This window comes from Fusarium pseudograminearum, chromosome 2 (genome assembly GCF_000303195.2).
Source record: "Fusarium pseudograminearum CS3096 chromosome 2, whole genome shotgun sequence".
NCBI classification, from domain to species: domain Eukaryota; kingdom Fungi; phylum Ascomycota; class Sordariomycetes; order Hypocreales; family Nectriaceae; genus Fusarium; species Fusarium pseudograminearum.
The window spans coordinates 8,090,271-8,112,140 of record NC_031952.1 but is presented as its reverse complement, the minus strand read 5'-3'; the positions used below and the strand labels follow the sequence as shown (position 1 = coordinate 8,112,140).

General features: G+C 48.6%; 6 protein-coding genes across 6 annotated transcripts, besides 6 other annotated features; 1 reads left to right on the top strand and 5 right to left on the bottom strand.

The window, feature by feature from the left end:
* Nucleotides 1-4: 4 nt before the first annotated feature.
* Nucleotides 5-32: a microsatellite.
* Nucleotides 33-1,816: 1,784 nt separating this feature from the next.
* Nucleotides 1,817-2,292, bottom strand: FPSE_09902 (uncharacterized protein; the record flags this gene model as incomplete). Its single annotated transcript, XM_009263019.1, has 4 exons — nucleotides 1,817-1,917; nucleotides 1,990-2,006; nucleotides 2,068-2,174; nucleotides 2,275-2,292. The coding sequence occupies 4 exons, from the start codon at nucleotides 2,290-2,292 to the stop codon at nucleotides 1,817-1,819; spliced, it is 243 nt and encodes an 80-aa protein (XP_009261294.1).
* Nucleotides 2,293-3,143: 851 nt separating this feature from the next.
* Nucleotides 3,144-3,861, bottom strand: FPSE_09903 (uncharacterized protein; the record flags this gene model as incomplete). The annotated part of the gene is made up of 4 exons (XM_009263020.1): nucleotides 3,144-3,169; nucleotides 3,303-3,351; nucleotides 3,455-3,655; nucleotides 3,856-3,861. The coding sequence occupies 4 exons, from the start codon at nucleotides 3,859-3,861 to the stop codon at nucleotides 3,144-3,146; spliced, it is 282 nt and encodes a 93-aa protein (XP_009261295.1).
* Nucleotides 3,838-3,861: a microsatellite.
* A 121-nt stretch (nucleotides 3,862-3,982) lies between these two features.
* Nucleotides 3,983-4,009: a repeat region.
* Nucleotides 4,010-4,726: 717 nt separating this feature from the next.
* FPSE_09904 (uncharacterized protein) lies at nucleotides 4,727-5,027 on the top strand (the record flags this gene model as incomplete). The annotated part of the gene is made up of 3 exons (XM_009263021.1): nucleotides 4,727-4,783; nucleotides 4,864-4,893; nucleotides 4,998-5,027. 3 exons carry the CDS (start codon nucleotides 4,727-4,729, stop codon nucleotides 5,025-5,027), a joined length of 117 nt encoding a protein of 38 aa, XP_009261296.1.
* Nucleotides 4,933-4,955: a microsatellite.
* A 2,232-nt stretch (nucleotides 5,028-7,259) lies between the features above and the next one.
* Nucleotides 7,260-7,284: a microsatellite.
* A 5,054-nt stretch (nucleotides 7,285-12,338) lies between these two features.
* Nucleotides 12,339-13,910, bottom strand: FPSE_09905 (uncharacterized protein; the record flags this gene model as incomplete). Its single annotated transcript, XM_009263022.1, has 1 exon — nucleotides 12,339-13,910. The coding sequence occupies one exon, from the start codon at nucleotides 13,908-13,910 to the stop codon at nucleotides 12,339-12,341; it is 1,572 nt and encodes a 523-aa protein (XP_009261297.1).
* Nucleotides 13,911-14,919: 1,009 nt separating this feature from the next.
* Nucleotides 14,920-14,949: a microsatellite.
* Nucleotides 14,950-15,584: 635 nt separating this feature from the next.
* FPSE_09906 (uncharacterized protein) lies at nucleotides 15,585-16,832 on the bottom strand (the record flags this gene model as incomplete). The annotated part of the gene is made up of 1 exon (XM_009263023.1): nucleotides 15,585-16,832. One exon carries the CDS (start codon nucleotides 16,830-16,832, stop codon nucleotides 15,585-15,587), a length of 1,248 nt encoding a protein of 415 aa, XP_009261298.1.
* Nucleotides 16,833-17,724: 892 nt separating this feature from the next.
* Nucleotides 17,725-19,386, bottom strand: FPSE_09907 (uncharacterized protein; the record flags this gene model as incomplete). The annotated part of the gene is made up of 1 exon (XM_009263024.1): nucleotides 17,725-19,386. The coding sequence occupies one exon, from the start codon at nucleotides 19,384-19,386 to the stop codon at nucleotides 17,725-17,727; it is 1,662 nt and encodes a 553-aa protein (XP_009261299.1).
* Nucleotides 19,387-21,870: the final 2,484 nt, after the last annotated feature.

Below are 21,870 nucleotides of genomic sequence, written 5' to 3'. Positions count from 1 at the left end.
AAACAGAGAGAGAGAGAGAGAGAGAGAGAAAGGAAATCAAGTTATTTTGCCTTGGGGGTTTTTTACACACCGTTTTTCTCTTTTCTTTTTGCAGAGGCTAGAATTCCCACGATGCTGATCTTTTTTTCATTGCTTACTGCAAGGCTGTTTACTTGACATACTGAAAACGGACTGGACTGAGCCTAAACGCAAGCCTTTATTTCTTTGGCCCCGTTTCCGAGTTAAATCCCTGTGATCGTCATGGCCCGGCCGGCAAATAGATAAATATCAAGGGAACAGAGCAGAGAGAGAATACTTGGCAAAGATGATCATCACTGTCGTTGGGTCTGGGATTTGTTAGTCTTGTCTTGTAAGTGCCGAGATGATCTCTTCGTTTAATAGCCAATGCCAAGTAAGTGCACAGTGATGGTAAGAGGTAGAGGCAAGGCAGGTAGTGGTCTAAGTGTATTGTATTCATTTCCTTGCGCCAAACAATATGCAAACTATCTTTCCAGTCTTTGTGGGTTATAGTCCTGTGTGTCAGAGTGTGTGAGATAAGCTTCCCAGTTGTACAACCATTGTCCTTCCCCCATGCGCGATGAGGGGGAAAAGGACTGGTGATAATGATGAAATGACGCCCCCAATGCCTTCCTTTCCGAGTACAGAGATAATAAAAAAAAGAAAGGTTTCCTGTTTCCATTCCATCCCAAGTGATATATTTCCCATAAATGCCCGGTTTCCCATATTTCCTTTCCATGCATGTTGTTGCCCAGTTAGTTTGGGCGTGAATAAAAGATGATAGTAAAAAAAGCACGCCAGTAATAAAAGTAATAATAGCAAGACTCTCTCCTGTGCCTGATGTGGGTTGGTTCTCTTCTTGTTTGGTCTTTGGTCTTTTCTGTTGTCTCCTCGACTGCTGTGACTAGGTCTGATGCACATGGTCATCAGACACCTTTTTGTTGTGCAGGTCAATGAGTAGCGCCCGAGGCTGGTGAGTGGCGCCTAATGCCTGAGGGGATGGAGGTGATGAAGTAAAGTGCCGTTGATAGGTGAGAGGAAGGATCTTATGCGCGTCGCATCGCATCGCAGGACAGGTCGAGGGATACTGATGAATTGATTCGATCAATCAATTCCAATCCGGTCGATGTGGCGAAGGATGTGCTGCAGCTTGTAGCGTGCAGTGCAGTGTGATGCAGTGGAGAGTTGGTGTCTGAGCCCCCCCAGAGTACTAAGCTGTCGGGTTGATCAACGCCCAACCTAACCTCTAGGTCGCCCGGGTTGACCCTCCTAAAAAAGGTACCATTTCCATTTCCAACGCCTCGTTTTGTCGTCCCCCACTTCTAGTGAAAGACCCAAGTAACAAGAGACCACATTGAGGCCAAGAGAATAGGTTTGCACCTAATAGAGTCGAATAATTCTTTTCCCTTTCCCATTCCGAATAAATAATAAATGCTTTGATTTGCTTTCCTGCGCCGGTGTCCAATAGGTATCGAGTTTGTCGCAATAAAATAGACTTTTTTCTGTTTTGTTTTGTTGTTCTGTATTCGTTGATTCGTCGTGTATCTTCCATGTGGGGCAATGTCTCACTTGAGTCGACCACCCGGTGAAAGCACATCTTTTTGCACCAGAGAGATGGATATCGACGACCCGACTCATGTATGGTAGAGTGGATGAGTAGTTCGTTTCCTTGGTGAGCTTGTTTAAACATGTCTCACAAACTCATCCAAGGCGTCGGTTTTTGTTTCGTATACGTATGCATGCATGCGGGACCATGACCACAGGTGAGTAGCAACAAAACACATCTCGACCTGCCGAGTCGTTCGTCGTGTCGTTCTCATTATGCGCGGAGCTGAGGAGAGTAGGACATGCGTGACTCGGGACGTTGGATGAGCTTGGCCCAAGGGTATTGACTTGGTTGTTGGCGTTCTCGGCAAGCAGCTAGAGAGTTAATTAGTATCGTGGACCCCAAAAAACACTCTGTCTTCCTTGGAAGTAGTTATGTAGACATACCACAAATGTCGTCACCCCTGTTGATCAAAAACCGTTAGTAAATGCAATGGTAATAAATGGATATATGGGTTGACTCACCAGTACTGCTTGCTCACAATAGTGGGCGGACACCGACGTTCAGTCTCGATGTACTTGGGACACCATGATTCCACCAAGTGGTAGTGGTGCTGGCAGCTAAGCTCCTTCTATAAGAGGGAAGAGTATTAGTATTGTGTGCCTTTCCGCGCTTGAGTTCGTTCTCATGACGGCCATGTATAGACTCATGATTGGCATGCCATGACTTACATAGATGTAGTTGCACATTGTGAAAAGCGGATCGTGTCGATTCTAGGAAATCTGGATCGAGGTAGATGGATGAATCGAGTAAAAGAGAATCCAATCCAACGCAAGGTCTGTCGTCGTGTGTATATATAGATAGACCCAAGCGGTAGGTAAGGTTGTTGGGTAGTAGCGGCGGCAAAAAGGTGTTAGCTTGATGGATATGAATGAATGATACACGGCTGTAACGTCGACGTCAAGACAGCCTCGAGGGAAAGGTCAAGAGTATTTAAAGACAAGACAAAGACAAGACAAGATGGACCCAAAACAATGGAACAGAAGCTAGTTTTCGAAATCCCTACGGACGGGGGCATTCATGGGCTGGGCTGAAGGTTGTTTATAACAAAGTCCAGACCAGAGCCAGAGGGAAGAAAGGCCCTTCCAAGTTGAGAGTACCTACCCTTCCATAGAGAAACCCCTGTCATGACAGACCAGACTCGAGGGAGCAAAGCACACACCCAATACCGACCGGTACGTAGGGGGGGAGGGGGGTGTAGCCAAAGGTGTGCGGGCTGCAACGATTCCGAAGAGCAAGCAAGGGAAGGGGTCGTTCTTTGGTTTTGGGAGCTGAAGAGCGGGAGGGAGTGAGAAAATGCACGCCCTCTGAACGGTGTAGCGGTGGTATGTAGATATCGAGGCTATGCCCAGCTCTTGTTCAACTACCGGGGTGTCTTAATCTAAGGCGAGCAATAGGCCAGGACAGGGCATGCGCAGGGCAGCGTTGGGCCCCCCCTTCCAGGTCCCTTCGCTCCTAGGCCCCCCCGGGCCCCAAGACGAAGCACCTAGAACGACTGCTAGAACCGCTACAGTTTAGTACGGGGGTTACACAGACCAGCCTACGAGCCCTTGAGCGCTTCGGCGACTGCGAAGTGAGGATGAAAGTGGTCATTGCTAATTAAAAATGACGAACAAGAATTGACAAGAAGAGAAAGAAAAAAACCCTGAAGAAGTTGCTTTTTTTTTCTTTTTTATTCGTAACTAACCTAATGACTCACTCGTTCCGTCACCGAGCAGTGACCTCCGAGGTGAAGATGAAAAGGGAAGCTGAAGGACAAGCACAAGCACAAGCACAAGCAAAGCACAGGCGTTTCAATACCAAGTCGATGCTATTCACAGATACCGTCTAGAATAGATACCACCTACCTACTAAGGTATATTGGTGTAAACGAATAGTCAATCCCTTCCCACCGCCGGCATATTCGTTCGCGAGTAAGTTGCTGGCCAGCATAGCAATGCAACGCATGCATGCATCCTTAGGTTTGCAGTTTGCATTGCCAGCACGAAACAGCGTCTGGCTCTGGGTCTGGCTTGGACCCTTTTTCTCTCCCAAGTCAAACAAACTCCACCGCTGCAGCAACATATATCAGACAACAACAAAGACAAGAGTAGACTAGACAAAAGAGACAACACAAAAGACAAAAACACACACAAACACGAGATATCACATCACATATCACGAGAAGAAGACAAATCGAGACCGCCGGCAGTTGGTTCCAATGAAATCCAACCTTGATGGACCGCAGTTACAGCACATACATACATACATACATACATTATGAATCATTGAAGCTATTCCGTACACCTGCAAAGAAAACAAGGCTCACCTACATAAAGATTGGGTACTCACCGACAAAGTATAAACTCTGCCACAACGACGCGCAGCATCAGCAAAGAGTAAAAATAAAAATAAATTTTTAAAAAAGCCGCCATTCCCATTCTCTCGAGTGGGACACTTTCTCAGGGTGTGTTTCTTTCTCATTACTCCACATGGTCGGGCCCTTACTCCTCTCCAAGCGCTGTTCATGGTACTTTTTTTGCACTCTATTTTTTCTCTCTCTCTTCTGCCCGCCAGACCGCGCCCTCTCTCTCTCTGTTCTGCATGCAATATCGCGAATGCCGGTGAGAGAACAGAAAAAAAGACTATCAAGTAACAGAAAAAGAGGGGATCCCTGTTTTTGACAAACAAAAAGAGAACAAGCGAGCGAGCGAGCAAAAGATCCTCTTTCCTACCGCCTCGTTCTTTGAAGGTGAGTAAGAGAGGAGAGAGAACTATACATCTCCACAACGGTAGGCAACAGACAAGACAGAGACCGCCTCAATATCTTTGCGCTTAATTGTTATCTTGTGTTGGTATTGGAGATGAAGGGACATGGGCTCTTGTCTTGATTGATTCCACGTGCCACTATTTCCCCCCCCTTCCCCTCCCCATGTGATCAGCATCCATCCCCCATTTTGAGGGTATCCCACAACGGTTCCGCTGCGGTACACGACTGTATTAAGCGGTATCACCGTTGTTGAAGGAGCAAATTGCTTTTTGGGTCGTCGGTCATGACAAGAAGAAAACAAGAATTGCTTTTTCCTTTTACGAAACTACTAGTCATGTCCAACAAGTATGTCATGGCATCAAGGGGGTAACATCATGATCTACCAAGTTGCCGCTGCCGCTGCCGCTGCCGCTGCCGGTATTGTGTTTTATGTATGTATGTATGTGTCGTTTTTGCTTTTTCTACTACTACGTTCTCGTCGTGGATTTACCGAATGAATAATGCAACCCAGGTTGGTCTTAATCAGATAAGTCGAGTCAAGGTAAGACACACCAAAAAGAGACATGGACCTCACTCAGGCCAGTTCAGTTCAGTCCAGTTCAGGTAGTGCACGTACTGTATACTGCACTGCAAATCACATCAAAGCTCGGAACGGACAAGATTTTCTTCCTTTGATGCATTGCTCGCATCGCACCCGCAGTTGACCTCGGTGCACGGCCATTGATGGTCGGTCTGGTTTTGTTTTATGTACCATGGAATTAATTAATTACCTATGTATTTCCTTTTTAATATGACATGACATCTTTTCTCTATTACAGTCTGACCCACACAACCTGTCTTGTTGTCCTGCCTTGTCTTTGTCTTGTCTCTTGTCATACCTAGGTACTCTTCCCCTTCTCTCCTCGTTCTAGACGTTTTTCTGGATTCATATCCTCGAGGTTGCGCTTGGACAGTTGACGCCATTTCTTTTTCACTTGAGCCCACTCTCCTCTCGTATGGTAAACCCACCTTCATGTCATGCCCCCCCCTAGTGTAGCCCCCCCTCCCCCCTGAGCCCAACCCTGGTTAATAAAACAAGTCCTCCTCTCCCACCCAAGTACCGCGTACCGTACCGTCTTTGACACACCAATGCCGAGTGTATCACAATTCGGAGGAATGGCCTTGTTTCGAGATGTCGGTCTGTCAAAGTTTGGAAGCTGCTTGAAGCGGGCAGGAAATAGAGTCACTTTATCGAATTGGGGCCGGGGCTCCATCTTCATACTGCACACTATACAGACAGTTGGTCTAGCTGCATGCTACTACTACATAGTACGCACATCGGCTGCAGTTTTCTGCTCCACTGCACACGTGGTGGGATGCCGGTAGAGTAGTCAAGTTTTGTTAGACCAAACTCAATGTGGTGAATAAATGCTGTTTTGTCCTGTCCTGTCACTCTGCCGAAACAAGCACAGTACCCGCTGCCGGGAGATGAGATTCATCAAGATGAATGACGCTCGACAGGGCATGCGAGCCAATCAACTATTTCATCACGTTGTTGTTTTTTATTTTTGGTCTTGCTCATTTACAATGAATTGCCAATACTTGAGAACAGAGAGTCACACATGATTAGAGTCCTGTATCCCTCAAGTCCATTTACTTTCCTAAAGAGGAACCGGTCAATACGCTGGACTGTCCGTAGGTATGCATGCCTGCCTGCGCCTGCGCCTGCATGCATGCAGTGCCATATATGCAAGCCTTGCTGGCATACAGCCATCCATACCCTGCCGTCAACATTCCCACCAATGACACAGAGAAATCAAGATAGACCCCTGCTGTGTGTGCCATTCGACATTGACATTATCTCGATTCTACGATAGACTACGGCTCCGATATTGTTATATCATTTCGAATCCCATCCTGCCCAGCAAGCTAAGCGACACAGAATCTCAAACCAGACCGGACTCACGACACTTTACTGCTCTAGGCCATTTCTCCACTGAACCATGGCCTGTTGAAGCCCCTGAAAATTTAGAAAAATTAAAGGAAACGCTGCGTCATGGGTTAGAGAAACAAGAGACCGACAAGAGAGAAAAAAAAAAGTCCTTCTGGAAGGATGGGATGGATCATTTCCACAACCCATCATCAAACCCACACTTGGTCCGACGCCGTCATTCACACCGCTACCCAATCAGCCCTGCAAACCACCTACCTGTCTTCTGTACCTCATTCTCCTTGGATGGGCTTGAAACCTCTAGGCGGGAAATGGAACCCTTTTAGACTTTACCGACTGGCTGGAAGCAGAGCAGGCGTCGGGCTCTAGGAAGCTCGTCCCCGTCTCCAAGCGGCGTCGTTTACTGAACGAGTGTACGAAGTGAAGTAACTGATATGAGTGCTGCTGCTATTACCAGGTACAAGGTCACCAGAAACAGAAACAGAAACTCCTTCCAACCAGGTCTCTTCTCACAGTGAAAAAAGCATGTCATTCCATCCTTAGTCAAACAAGCCCCCCCCCTCTCTCAATCTCACCTTGGATGAAGCCGTCACCAAAAGTTCATTCTCCCCTTATTAACGTTCAAGGCTCGCTATCTGGTCTGAGTGCTCCCTGTCCTCTGACGCCAACCCAAGTCCTGACTGAAGAAGGGCCTTCCCCCCCTAGCAGAGTCGCGTTACACTGTTGCAATTCATGGGTTGCCCCCCCTCGTCTGTTGCAACTTGCAAGGGGGGACTAATTCTAACCAATCAAACACGTCCCAGCTTTCTTCTTTGGCGTTCCCAGGACGCGGGCTCGGGCCTCGGGATGTTCTGCTTCTGCGGCGGGTGTGACGACCCGGTCTTGTCGTTGCTTTGCTGATTTACGCTGCTCCCCTTCCTCTCTGTCCTCTGTAGCGGGCGCTTTCACTGTCCCTTGTTGGTTCGTTACGTTCCATCCTTTTCTTTTCTTTTTTTTTCCTTTGCTTAATATTCGAAAACAGCGTTTCGTATGCGAGCGTGATGAGCGACCGGGTTCAACGGAAAAGCTCGTCATTTTAAGCGAAATCGATAATGAGAGACATTGTCTCTGATGAATTAGCTGAAATAATTGAACGAACCAACAGCCGTTGGCAAAGAACTTGAAACGACGACCACATGGTTTCTTTCTACTACAGTCTTTTGCTGTGCAGATGATCATCCTCCTCACTGCCTTCTTTCTCTCTCCTTGCGGGGGAAGCTTGCATCTACGACAATCCTTCTGTAACCCTTTGCGACGTGGAACCAGGTCTAGGGAGAGAATGCAATGCTTGGATTCACGTCAGGCATTGACAGGTCTCGCGGGTTAGTGTCTCGGAGCTATCCCTTTATCGAGGTCTTTTCCTTTCTTTCTCTTCCCTTGTCCTGCCAATGATGCCGTTTCCGCTACACCGATTGCTTGGTAAAGTTCCGCCACGTCCGTAATAACCCTGAGCCTGATCCTTCAGCCTGGCCTTGGCTACCTAGACGCTCATAGCTTCCCATTACCGAGCAGACGGACAGGGCCTCCACTCTCAAGGCTCCATCTTTTGGGTCATGGCCTTGGGATCGTCCGTTGTGCTGTGCCCTTTGTCTACCGTCAGGTAGTTACCTCTTATGTTACCAAGAGAAGGGATTTCTTTTTCGCCCGGGCAGCAGATCGTGGACCCAAAGAACGTGGACGCCCTCGTCTGCCGGTATTAGCTGATCCTCTTGGGCCTGTATTCCAAAAACTGACCAGGGGCCATCAAAGGTTAGCGACGGATTTCCCGAGCTCCTGGGTACAATACAGTACGATCAAAAGAGAAAACAAAAAGAGACAACAACTCTTATTAGTCCCAGTTGTCTGTCTTTTTAAGTTTTCAAGGGCGAGATTAGCTCGGTTGCTCCTGTACCGAGGGTCACCAAATCAGACCTCCTCGAGAGAACTACCGGTATACTGTAACACTACTACACACACGCAGATTGCCAGTCACACACACACTCAACTCACACTGCGTGTATGCAACAACTAGAAACACGGTTTATTAAAACAGTACAATGCCTCAAACGTTTTGTGGAGTGTGCATTACATTGCATTTGCATTGCATTTGTTCACTAACTAATGTAGATGATGCAACACCAGACCGCCACTTGACAGCTGTACGATCCATTCCATATCAACAACGCATGCATCGTGCATAGCAATCACCGAGTCTCGAACTTGGGAGACCGTGTTTTTGTTTTGTTTCTTTGATACCCGATATATATTGTTGGTCTTTTGTCACGGTGAAACACGCAAAAGGGAGAGAGATATTTGCCTCGTTGATGGCTAGTGGCTGCTGCAGACGGGAAGAGATGTGCAGAACAGACACGGAAAGCTGTCATGGCTAAACCCAAACTTGTCGACGGACGCTTGTTACTGTAGCAAGGAGGATCTCAGTTCCGTTTTTTGTTACAGCAGAAGCGGAATCGTGCCGCTAACAAGACGGGTGCCGCCGTTGAAGGTATCCGTAAAGGCAACTAGCTCACCGGTCAACCTTGTGCGTTAATTTCACATGAAGCACCCAACGTTCACGATGGTAATGAGTTTCATGGCAAAGGCCTGAACGTTTTAAACTATCGTCAGTCAATGTCTAGTGTCATGGCATTGTCGATTCCAGTTAGTTTCATATCAGTATCCTTTTATGGTGTCGTACTCGGGGTGTGTTGTAGTCCTAGGCAACATGTGAAAAGAACACGGCAGATACCCTACACCAATAGTCCAAGATAACATGATTCTAGTGGCAGTCAGTTGCCTGCTAGAGTAAATAGATAGACCAAGAAGGACATGCCTCTATCAGGATCAAACAAGCCCATCACATGGCTTGCGCCCTGAATGGAGACCTGGAACACAATCACGTTACGAACCGGGTATTCAGCAGCCGGACATGAGCGTTCCCTGGAAAAGACATCAAGGTAGCCAAGGCCCGGCACGTAGTCGTGACTCTTTCTAATATCACTCCACCCATGCGAATCAATTTGCCATGCCGACGGCACACATGGTGTCGAGTCGAACCAGGTCTCTTTATCTCGCAAGAGAGAGAGGGCTGTTTCAGTGTGGATGAGAAAGGGTCTGGCCAGTTCCGACGAGACTTCCTACATACCAGACACGGAAACAAGAAAAAGAAAAGACAAGCCTGCGTCCTCGTCGGCCAAGGTATCTGCCAAAAGTTGGCCTATCGCTGGAAGGATCATCAAGGCATGGCTCACATCATCTTCACACCCTAGCTATGTTTATTATATCCTATGCTGGGATTAAGACTGCGGAACCAGCCTGTTGGAAATTTGGCGAGATGAGTTGTAGCTAGGCTGTGTTTATAGGTGCGGTAGTTCTCTGAGCTGAGATGTACATCAGCACTTACATACAACGATAATGTGATATTGCCATGCTGCGAGCAAAAAAGTATAGCACGGACTTTCATGGGTTGTATGACGCCAGAATTATGTTCTTCTTTTTCTTCTCCCTGTGAGACAAAGTGTCTAGACGCCTATCTATTTCCTTTGTCAGTTTGTGCCTGACAAGGGGCTTGCTTAGGTCGACACAATTTCTCTACTAAGAGGGAGGCAAAACCTTTTAGCTGAATGCACTGACATGCCTCCCCCTTGGGCACTGCCGAAGAATAAGGGTCCATCCAGTTCACAGATCGTGTCGACGATCTTATAATGTGAGACATTCATTCGTCAGAAAAGTAAAAAAAGGGATCGAAGAAAAGAGAGGAGACGATGAACGTTGTTGGGCATCAAGATCTTCACATTGACTATCCACTTTTGCCCATCTCCATCCCAAGGCATTGGAACACGCTCATCAGGTGGACTTGGCAACAGGGCTTTTGGTCTAGTCAAGTTAGTTACCAAACGGTCGGGGTAAAGCTTAATGTACTATGTTCCGTTACCATGTCGGATTCATGGAATATAATCTCAATCCTTTGGATGCTTATATATATATATACATGTCTCGGATGCAGTTCTAGCAGGGTAGTTTGGGAGATCTAAAATGCTTGGCTTCCGAAAGCTGTGCCTTCGGAAGCTGGCTTTCGGAATTGTATTACATCGGAGAGGACGCGGGATATTGTCTAATCGGCGTCGGCGTCTGCTAAAATCCCGAGTTAGTGAGATGATCCCTGCATTACTGAAAAAAGAGCAGCATAGTCTTGGCTATTCGTGTCTGTACAGACAGAAACAGAGTATCAAGATGAGTAACTGACTTCAGTTGTAACCCAGGTGGAGGCCATTCCCGTGACCTTGATACAGTGGGGGTTTGTCTCGTCTGTTGGACTTATAGTTCAGGTGGGAGGAAAGTATCATGATTCAATCACTATCATTTATCACATTCGGCAGACCATTCGACTACTATTACGCGTGGCGGCCCGTGTGCAGTACTTGTTAGATGCATGTATGCATGACTTACAAGCCAGGTCTTGGTAATATGTGACCATCACGGCAGGTTGGTGAGCCAATAAGTCATTCTACTACTATCACTACGTCTCAAAGTCAGAGCGCTTTCCTTCTTTTTTAAACTGTGGACGTCAAAAAGTGAAACTGACACATCGCCAACAGTTCTTGTACTGTTGTACCGGTGGTAGGAACAAAAAGCTCGTAATGATATACCCCTGCTCAACATAGCCCTGTCGCACATCGTGCGCGCAGGGCGATCATACCTCATATCCAAGGATTGAACGCACGGCATATCGCCGATTGTTATTTTGGCCTTGCCTCTAGAATTGAGCTGTCGCAGTGAACAATAAGAACGGATGTTGTATGGAAATATGGTTCACAACGGGCGAGACATAAAAACCTTGATAGACAACGGTGGAAGTGGAGGGGGAGAAAACAGACAGCCCCGAACTCTAAACGCGTACCCCCAGGCAAGCCCAGGCAAGACCTTACAAGGGGTTGCGAGGTGCAAAAGAAAAGGAAAAAGGCACTTTGCTAGTCTAATAGTAGTGTACCGGTGCTAGGTAGCATCGGCACATACACCTTTCATCAAACGGCCGTAGAGCAAAAGCTCGCGTTTCCAATCAAACACCACGGAGCACCTCGCCGTAGTAGCGGCGGATGCATCGCAAGGCTTCCCCTAGCGGGGGGGTGGTTGTTGGTTGGGTCTCCTCCCCCAAGTCTAACCTCAGCCTCTCAATGCGATGGCATCTCTTTGGCCTCCCGTTCCTTGCCTGCGAGGTTATTCTAAATGTGGCGTGACCAAGTCAATAAGCCAAGGTCTGGATCAAAAGAAAGTAAATACCTAGGGTACTGTAACCAGCCGAGAACCTTGATACGCTGAAGTTGGTATGGTGTATCCCGTACAACGTGAACTACTGCATACAAGGCTATCTGGAGGGAGTGTAGATATATTGCGAGATTGACCGTCATTTGCGACGACGATATAGAGTTGTTTCCTCTTCTCTCATCTTGCGATCTCTGGGAGGGCCTGCTCGCGAACAGACATGGTCTCACGGGAATAGTAGTTACCTAGCTAGACGAGAGAGATTTGGTTTACTTGGTTCCTGAGGATCATATTCCTATCTTGGAACACGGAGCGATTTGATGTGCGCCGGTTCCAGATCTTTGGGTCCGTTGGGCATGAATTGGGCTTCAAAAACACTGAGATTTTTTTTCATAGAGAATTTGCCACTTGGGCGACGATGGAATTGTATGGCCAGGAGACAGATTGCCATAGGGAGGACATGGGAATAATGAAAATCCAGTGAATATGCATGTGTCGTGTCCATATTGATGCCCCTGAAGTGTAAACTCGGAAACTGGTGCTGTGTCTTGACGTCTAGGGGAGTTCATACGAACTATGTGAATCATTGAATGGAATGTGAAACGTTGTTCGAGTAAATGCAGGTATGTTGTATTAATGAATTGCTTCTTGAGTCTTTCTTGCTTTGTGTCAAGTTGAAGCCCCCTATGCCATCCCTTCACCGATACACTCACACATCCATCAACACTCACTCGTCCGTCGACACTCATACCCCCCGTCAATGAACAAGACACTCACTCTTACGAATCTATCCAAGGTTCTATCTCGCTCCGCAACTCAACCAAGTGCTTCGCCAAAGCCTCCTCCCGATCGCGAAACGCCTGGAAAGAAACATCCACAACCCCCGAGAACATAGAAGATGCCATCCCAGCCCCTGACCACCGCGCCGTCGAGCCTCTGAGGCGAGAAAGAAACTCCTCTGCCAGCTGAATCGTGAGAGACATCTGCAGAAAGGGTGACGACTCGACTGCGAATGAACCGACCGTCACGTCGGGTAGTTTCCAGAAGCTAAACGTCGTGTTCGGGTCGGGCTGCGATAGAAGCTCTGTGTGCACGAGGTTGAACACTCGTTGATACATGTCCAAGAGTCGAACGTACGTCGATAAGATGAACATGGCGTTGCCTGGATCACTTCCATTGATGGTGGAGTGATGCATCTTGTTGCTATCGTTGCTCGAGGAAGGCTTCTCGAGAATGTCGGCGACTCGACGGGTCAGCTTGAACATGTCCTCGATGGGGAAACCCTGGCCTCTGAACCTCTCGTCAACAGGACGCCCTATGAATGGTCCATCCTGGGGAGAAGGTAGAGCGGACGCCAGGTCCAGAAGCCGGGCGTTGATGTCAGACAACTGCGCCATCCAGTGAATCGGGGGAGCCTCGGGATGCTGCAGAGGCGACAGGTCAGCGTCGTGCCGGAGAGTGATCTGCCTCGGTCTGGGTCTGGATCCAGTCCTCTGCTTTGTTGTTGTGCGCCGCGGTCGTGACGCGCGCTTGTCAGAGGAGATGCTGTGCTCAGGTGCACAGCTTTCACCAACGCTGGTCAGGGGCACAGGCACTTGTAGGGCGTCACCCTCTGGTGCAACTTGATGATGGTGATAAGGAGGTGCTACTACTACTGACCCTTCTGGTTGGAAGAGTGTAGGAGTGGTGGTGGTGGTTGTTGGTTGTTCCCAAAAGACAGGAGGATGATGGTGATTGTCGATGGGGAACTCGGGATGAGATAAATACTGAGGGTTGTTTGTGAAGAAGGCCAGCTGTTGGTCAAAAGTGAAGGTAAAGTCGGCAGCGGCGGCGCTGGAACTCGAGTTGTCGACGGGATCGGGTGAGACAGGGACATGACTCTTAGACGTCAGGCTGGCTGTATGGGGTACTATTGGCACTGCTACTTTCCATACCTCTCGGCAGTGAAGTGAGTCGGTTGGATCCAAGACAGAGACAACAAGAAAAAAGGAGAGACTGGGTGATATGAGAGGAGAGAGAAAGAAAGAAGGGCACGTACCCGTGTCGGGTGAGACAAGACTTGCATCGTCCTGGATGTCCGTCCGTCGTCGCTTCGGCGAGCGGCGTTCAGTCGACGAGACCGAGTTGAGTGCTGGTTGAGAAGAGTTGCTGTTTCCAATATTGTTGCTACTGTTTTCCGCGAGTTGCTGCTGCTGTTGCTGTTGGTTTTTTCTATACCTTAAAGAGGGACTCGACTTGCACTCCGTCTTGAGTCTCACGCAGCGCTCGCACGGCTCGTCGTTGTATCGTTTGCAGCTGAGTTTCTGAGCGTGACATCGATCACAAGCTTTTCGAATCACCGTCTCGGCCATGGTATCCTTCTCAAAGAGAAGAAGGTGGGGAGGAGGAGAGCAAAGCTTGGGCTGGGGTCTCCCGAATTTGTTTATAGAAAGAAGGAAAGTTAGTTCTGTGAGTGAATGCATACTATCGAAAGAAAGAAAGCAAGGGACGTCTCGATACTGCACTGTACTGCAGCTTTTTGTGTGGCACAGTAACCGCTCTCGTGAATTGCATCCCCCGTGGGGAAGTAAAGAAACTGACAGGAGTAGGAAGGGGAAGGGGGAGAAAAGCCCTTGATGCATCAACTCGCCTAAGGATCGTGTCGTGCTGCATCTTGTCTCCTGTATCTTGCCAGTGAGGCGGTTCCGATGATGTCGGTACCCTCGTCGTGAGACCTTGTCAGGGAATCCGATCCCATGGGTCAACTTTGACCATATCCAAGATGATGATGGGGATGATAATTGGGAATAAGCTACAATGTCTCAATTGTCAATCTTGACTCGCTACTGAGTGTCAATAGATCTCGACACAATACCCAATTCCTCATCTCATAGTCTCTTCATATTTGTCAATTCCATCCGTTCAAATCTCAACAAGCGGTGGCGTCTCATCACTTTTCAACTTCCAATGTATCACAGCAGCACGCCTTGTGCGTCGTGATAAACCTCGAGGGCTATGATGTTGTGCAACGTGGAGCATGCCCTTTCTTTTCACGCTCTGCTAGCCCTGCTATTTCGAGCCTCGTTAGTATTCTCTCTTTTTACGCTTCCCGCTCACCGCAGTTTTGGAGAGGAGGCTTGAAAGTCGGTATACCAGTTCGTGCCATTGGAAGGATATTCGGCGAGCTGCAGATTATGTGTGGTGGCGGGATGCGTTAATCGTCTTGGTGAGGCGAGTGATTCATGGTAATATAGCAATCCTATTGGGGGTTATGAGATGTTGGTATGAATGAGTTAGTCTTGTTCGTGTTTGTACTGAGTTGCTTCATGGTCTACCTGCACTGTATAATCACATCATCCCAGTATCTCTTTCTCCATTACCCATCACATCACATCACATCACATCATACCATTATGCATCACCCCCGTAGTTCTCCACTGAGATACTGTACTGTACGTAGCAAGGATCCAACCTTATCTCTCGATCGGTTACATCCGATCTCATCCCATCTCCATAGCCCTGCCCTTCAAGGCCATCTCTTTCCGTATTCATACATCCTATTCCTCTCAACCACACAAATGCAACCACTCATTGTTGACAGTGTCTGTTCCCAAAAGGGGACCAACGTCGTCCACAAACAGGCGAGACATTGACTGGTGGCGTCCAGTCGTAACTCGAGCCTTGCCTGGGAACTACTGTCTCTCGTTACTTTTACTCGTGGCTATACTGTAAGACGTCTCACAGCTCCATGAGAAGCTGCTACTATTCATGTTCTACTATCGACTGTGCTACCTTGTGCACTGAGACTTTCAGGTCATGGTCGGCTATTTACCAAGACATGGCCGCTAAATGAAGGAAATAATTCTTTATTTTGTTTGAGTGGCTGGTATCTAGTATATGCAGTCTTTCGTCAATTCAAGTAGCTCGAATAATACATCCTCCCATGAAGCAATCTGTACAGCAAGTCCTCAACGCCTTCGGTATGCCAGACAAAACTAATTCGCAATTCGGTACTAATACACAATCTATAACGCCTTCGCTGTCTTTTAGACGTCGCCGGTCTTGAAGAGCTCGAGGTGCTGACGCTCACGGGGTACCCCATTCTCCTCGAGGAACGCCCTGACCTTGACCATCCAGTCCTCAGGACCGCAGATGAAATACTCAGCATCAGAGCTGTCAAGCTGGAGAAGCTTATCCTTTTGCAGCTGAGCAAGGTTGATCTCGCCCTTAAAGTCGTACTGGTCGCCTTCTTTGACATCCTCGAGGAAGATCTTGGCTGTGATGTTGTCGTGCTTCTTGGCCGAGTCCAGAACATGGGGCACGAAGCATGTCGAGCCGGAATAACGAGCACCGTGGATCCATGTGATGGGTCGCGAGGCAGTCTCTGATCCGAGAACGGAATCGAGGATCGAAACGAGAGGGGTGGCACCAACACCTGCCGAGAGGAGAACAAGAGGCTTCTTGGCGGCTGAGGTGTCGGCGGGGTTGAGGAAGAATTCTCCAGCAGGAGGGCTTAGCTCGACCTCGTCACCGACGTTGTATCGCTTGTGCAGCCTAGTGCAAACGAGACCAGGGATCTTGCCAGCGGAGAGATCTTCAAGTGAAGGCTCCGCCTCTGGGCCCTGGAGCTTGACGCTGATGCGGTAGTGGTTGGATCCTGGGGCCTCGCTCAGACTGAACTGACGGCTTTGGAGAAGACCGTCAAGCTCGGGGATGGGAATCTGCAGGCTGACGTATTGCCCGGGGAGGAACTTGGGAAGAGGCTTGTCGTCGAGCGGCTCGAGGTAGAAGCTGGTAACGGAGTCGTTCTCAGCCTCCTTCTTGGCAATCTTGAACTTGCGCCACGAGTTCCATTCACCTGCGGCATCGTATAGCTGACCCTCGCGCTGGATAAAGATATCTGCGAGCTGGCCGTACGCAGCGACCCAAGCATCCTTGATCTCAGTGGTCAAAGCTGAACCGAGAACTTCGCCAATGGCGCCGATGAGATGAGTGCCGACGATGGGGTAGTGCTCGGCCTTGATGAACAGGGAGACGTGCTTCTGGGCAATGCGCTCAACGGCGTGGGACAGCTTGCCGAGGTCGTCAATATATGTGGCGTACGCAAGGACGGAGTTTGCGAGAGCAGCTTGCTGGGCGCCTGTTTGCTGATTGCGGAGAGAGAAGTAGTTCTTGAGCTCGGGATGGGCGCCGAGCATGTTGCGGTAGAAAGTGGTGGTGATGGTCTTGCCATGCTCCTTGAGGATGGGAGCTGTGCTCTTGACGATAGCTACTTGTGCTGCTGTGAGAGCCATTGTATGTGTTTGCGTCTATGCCGACTGTGTTTGTGTCTATGATGTATGCGCTGTTTGTCTATTGTGCCTGTGGTGTACTCATCGTGTCTGTGATGCCGACTTTATATCGTCTCCCGGAGAAGCACTGGAGGCGCGGAGAAACATGATTCTGCTATTGTCATGATTCTCAGCGCCATACTCATCATGCGATGCGAAAACGATGGAAACAATATTTCGCAGTCCCGAATACAGCGCTGATGGCCGTGTCAGTGGTCTGACGATGTTTTTGGTTGGAGTATCTCCGCGGGGATACAGGGCTGAACCGGGAATTAGCGACGACTTCTTTTTTTAGGACCTACTAGTTATGGCTTCTACGTAATATGTTTCATTTGATTCGGTTCCAAGTTGATGGATCCAGGCATAAGAGACGAAATTGATAGTCTAGATTGCTATGGTTTAGACTGGATTTGTGTTGTTTATTTTTGTGTCCTGAAGCTTAGAGACTCCGGGTATTCCCACAATAGGCCCCGTATAAGTCGCTAGTGATAAAACCTCATGTGTAATATCTTACAAAACTGGTCTTTATGATTGGACTGATAAACCGACCCGAGAGACAATGTCAATTAAAGCCAAGAAAGATTCCATTCTCTCACGGAGAAGCGGAAATGCCATCTGCTCTGTTTAAAATTTTAATGGCACGAGTTTGGGACAAGCAATCTTGTGACAAAGAGTGGGCTGACATTTGGAAACAAGCTTCGGATGACCCCGGGTTGTTGAGAATATATCGGAACGGCTACAACGGGAATGCGCTGTCAAAGTCAGGGCGGAATATCGCCGTTCGAATCATTGCTATGAGATTGATAATCAATAATCACTAATACTTTGACAGCTGGGTCTTGGTGGAGTAAGTCCATTAGTTGAACAGCCCCAGTACGTCCCAGTATGTCCCATTGGGGTGCTGGACCGTATCGATCGAGCGACATCCAGGATCCCAATGATCCTCCTTGGTTCCAAACGGCCACATAGCAATCACTGACAACTCGTCTGGTGCGCAAGCCTGGGGCTTCCTCCAAGTTGTCCATCCCAGCTCACCCATCAATTCTTGCATCGCAACTCGGCCATGCTGAACCGCCTTTTCCAGTTCCGCATCATGATCGCCATCTCTCTCTGACGCTTGCAGTATATAGCGGCGAACAGAATACAGCGTATTGCAAATCGTGCCCAGAACTGTCTCAAGAGATGCGTGTATCAATCTGTCTTCCATACTCCATTTCTCCTTGACTAGCAGGGCTGGTCTGAGATAATGCACCCTACATTCTTCAATGGCATCGGCGGTTCTGTTTATGCTTCCTTCCTCTGTCAAAGTAGCATCATCGGGCGACGTCGGTGCGTCGTACCAGGTCATCGTAGCACCTTCAACTTCGTTGATGAAGTAGTGAGATGGCAGCCGCTTGTATGCCATGAGCGCAATCCTCCTGCTGTACCTGCTCACGATGAGATCAACCACGCCTTGCCAATTCACGGTGTACCTTCGAGGCTGACTTAGCACACCCTTCAAATATACCTTGATATCGTTAAGCTCTTTCGGTGTTGCTGCGCCAAGTCTCTTGAGATCCGGTCGCTTCGGGTTGGTGTTTGAGATGTTGATGGGAAAGAAGAGGCCAGAAATCATGGAAGAAAAGTCGATTCGCAATCGGTCAGCTCCAATACCATCATAACGTTCCGCAACAGCCCTTATCCACTGGAATGCGTCCATGCCTTTGTCTTCCATTATGTCATCACGCACTTCCGTGCGCATTACGTTAACCAGATCCAAGTCTTTTCTGAAGTCACATTTGATGACTTCGACGCCAATCTCCATCCTCACAAACCCATCCAAGCCCCATTTAGCTGCCAGTTCGCAAAGTTCACGAGCTCGGCTCCTTTCGCCCATCTTTTCACTGGCATCTTTGTTCGCGCGAAGCACAAGATCCTGGGAGTCTAGCGTGCCCATGTGTGTCTTGCCGGCGCTCATTCCGTCGATCAAGAGAAGGTTGAGATCACGGGTTGTTTGATACAGATGCAGGTAGCCACGGATGTTCACATCCTCGTCTTTGTTGTTGTATCGAATAGGGGGGTTTTCCCTCGTGGATCGCTCACTGCGACGTCGTAATTCCTCACTAAGACTACCTTCTGAGAGTAGACCATCATCTTGCTCAGATTTATCTTTATCTGGTAGCGGGACTGATGGAGGAGGTCCCTCCCCTGGCTTCAGTCTGAATGAGCGCGCAAAGTTTTCGGAATGTTCTATGTCAAAAGCCAACCACTCCAGCCCTGACGGTGTTACGTTGTATTGGGAGCCATGGTAGAGCATAGTACCCGCAGGTACTGTAGCTGGAAAGAACCCGAACCCATTGTGATACAGAGATGAGCCCCATAGTCGGCCGGCGGAATGAATTTCGTTAAACACCATATGCGCTCGATCTTCGGCATACTTGAGGTCGGGTTGTGTCCGCTCTGCGTTTTCGTTTTCGTTCCCGCTTGCAAACTGTAGCAGCAGGAGGCTTAGAGCGCCGAAAGAAGTCTTTGGAACCATTTTGATCTGTTGGAGTTTTGGATACATCCAGCTGTATGGTGAGTTACGGATGGCTCTGATACTAATAGCAACCTCACATCAGCAGAATTAGTATTTTTAGATAAGCCGCGCGGCCATGAGAGGCCCTTGCCCTGGTTATCGATGTCCAGTCCCTATGATCAAAAGGTCGATCTCGTCTTGTGGACATGTTGTCGTCAGCTTTATATTGATAAAAACTGTGTTTTTGGGAGCATCCTCTGGTCAATCGACGGAACTCGGCCCTCGTGGCCAGCTCACCCCTGCAAAAATAACCAGGATAAGTGGTGGCATCGTAAAACCCAGTGGGGTTGCGATCCTTAGGCTGAGGGATTGTGACGAACATGCTGACGCTATTTTTGATAAAGCTGCGACTATGCCCATACCATGAATTGTTCTTGTCGACAACATGGAACAAAGGCCATTGATGGAATGATATGTGAGAGCATGGCATGAGTCAGCATTTGACCTAATCCAGCTGGTACAGATACATTCAATGGTTCCACCGCTCAATCTGTGGTCGGATTTGAAGTGACACTCAAGGGTCGGAGTGCATGTCATGGCTGCACAGCGCTCGGAAACTCGCCTGTCCGTCTTTGTTCTGGATCTGTTGAGTGACTGCGTGCGACACATCCAGAGGCGACTGTAGATCCAATAAACGATGTGTGGTAGCAGTGAGGCACATACAAACAATGCCGATGGTGGGGTGGTTGGTACAGCTTCAACTCACCGCTGGTCGGTGATGAGAACCTTTGATGCATTGATGGATAGATTGGTAGGTTTGGTTGTAAGCCGTAATTGAAGTTGAGATGGAACCTTGAGAGTACTCATGATACGAGTTGACGACCAGCTGATTGACCGAAGGTCGAGACGGTGAAGTGATCCAAAAGCCACGATCTGTACAAAGGTCGTACTGAATGCTGTGCATATTCGGTGAGACAACTGCTCTTGAAGTATTGGTGTTTATTTTGTTGTGAGAATCTTGTTGAGATGAGGGGTTGAGGGGCCTTTGTCAGTCTGAGAATTGCCATCACTAGACACTAGACAGTGACGAAGGTCGGTAGAAATGAGGTAGATCAGTGATCAATTGGTATTGAGTACCTTGCATATTCACCAGAGTCCAGAGTTCCATCAAAGATGAGATCGTCCAAGGATCCATCAAGTCTTCCCCATTGCAGACTAAAAGACCAGACCCGGGGAAGGGACCTGGGGGATCCGCCTTGTGGGACGATCCCCTAAAAGCTCACGCAATTAGTTCCATCTCGAGCGCGGGGTTCAGCTGCGCTACTGTACTCTTGTTCGGGTACCTCGGAGTAGAGGCTACTAGGTAGTAGTCTAATGACAGCTTCCTCCATGACAGCTCTACTCTAGACAGCTTACCCTGGATATCTGTTCCCGTCAACTAGCTTGGAGGGGTTACACCTTAGATTGGAGTTTATTACACAACAGCAACTCAATGGGAAGCTGCAACAAGAGCCAAGCTGGTCCAATGATGCCGTGGCTGCATTCCTTGCCAGCCTCTCTTGTACTCACTCGAGATGTCACTCGTCGTATTTCATCTCTCCCACTCCTTTCCTCGTCTCGTCTCGTCGCCTCCCTCATCAGTCACTTCATCCAAACTTTCCACCACCACAGCACTGTGACGCCGTACCTGCATCAAGCACGTTGGCGGCGCTTAGATTTGTTAATTTGTATCTTGGTCCAAAACTTCAATTGCAACAGCTCCATCTCTCTATCTATCGTTTCATGACCCCCAAAGCTTCACAACCCAGCTCTCGCAAAACCTGGTGATCTCATAGCGCATATCAGACCACCTCTTTGTTGCCTCCCTTCACCTGACCCCCATTTCTGTAATCCTGGGCCTTTCGGCTTCCGCTTTGATAATTCGATTTCGTTTTCTTGTGAAAAGTTGATAACAAGGAATTATTGATCTGAGTTAAGATATTGCCAGGGAAGTGTGTCGACTGACACTCATTTGACCTAGTCTAGACGGGCTGTCACGACAACAAACGGAAGGTACCACGGGCTTGCACTTGCAGTTTCATACGCCCGCTGCTCTTTCCATCCCTCCTTCCATCCATCACTTAGTGGAGGTCTACCTGCCTGCTCGTTGACTTTTCTCCTTTTCTCCTCAAACAAATCCTTGTTGACCAACTCATTGCCTGCCTCAATCATCGCCTCTTCGAAATACGGACTCCAACAACGTGATATCACCAAAGCACAATCCAAGCCTTGCTCGTCTTTAGCACGCCACTCCTCTCCTCACCTTGACGTCCATCTCTTGCTCACCTTGTCACCGCGTCCTCAATTGGCCATTTCCCCCACGCCCATCCGCGGCAGCCCTCCCCGCCCCCGGCTTGTGACTTGACTTGACCTGTCGGCTTTGTCTCGTCTTACAAGATATCATCAAGTACAGTACATCATACCCCAGTCCCCCTCCTGCAGAAGCCCGCGTCGACGGGGCCAGAG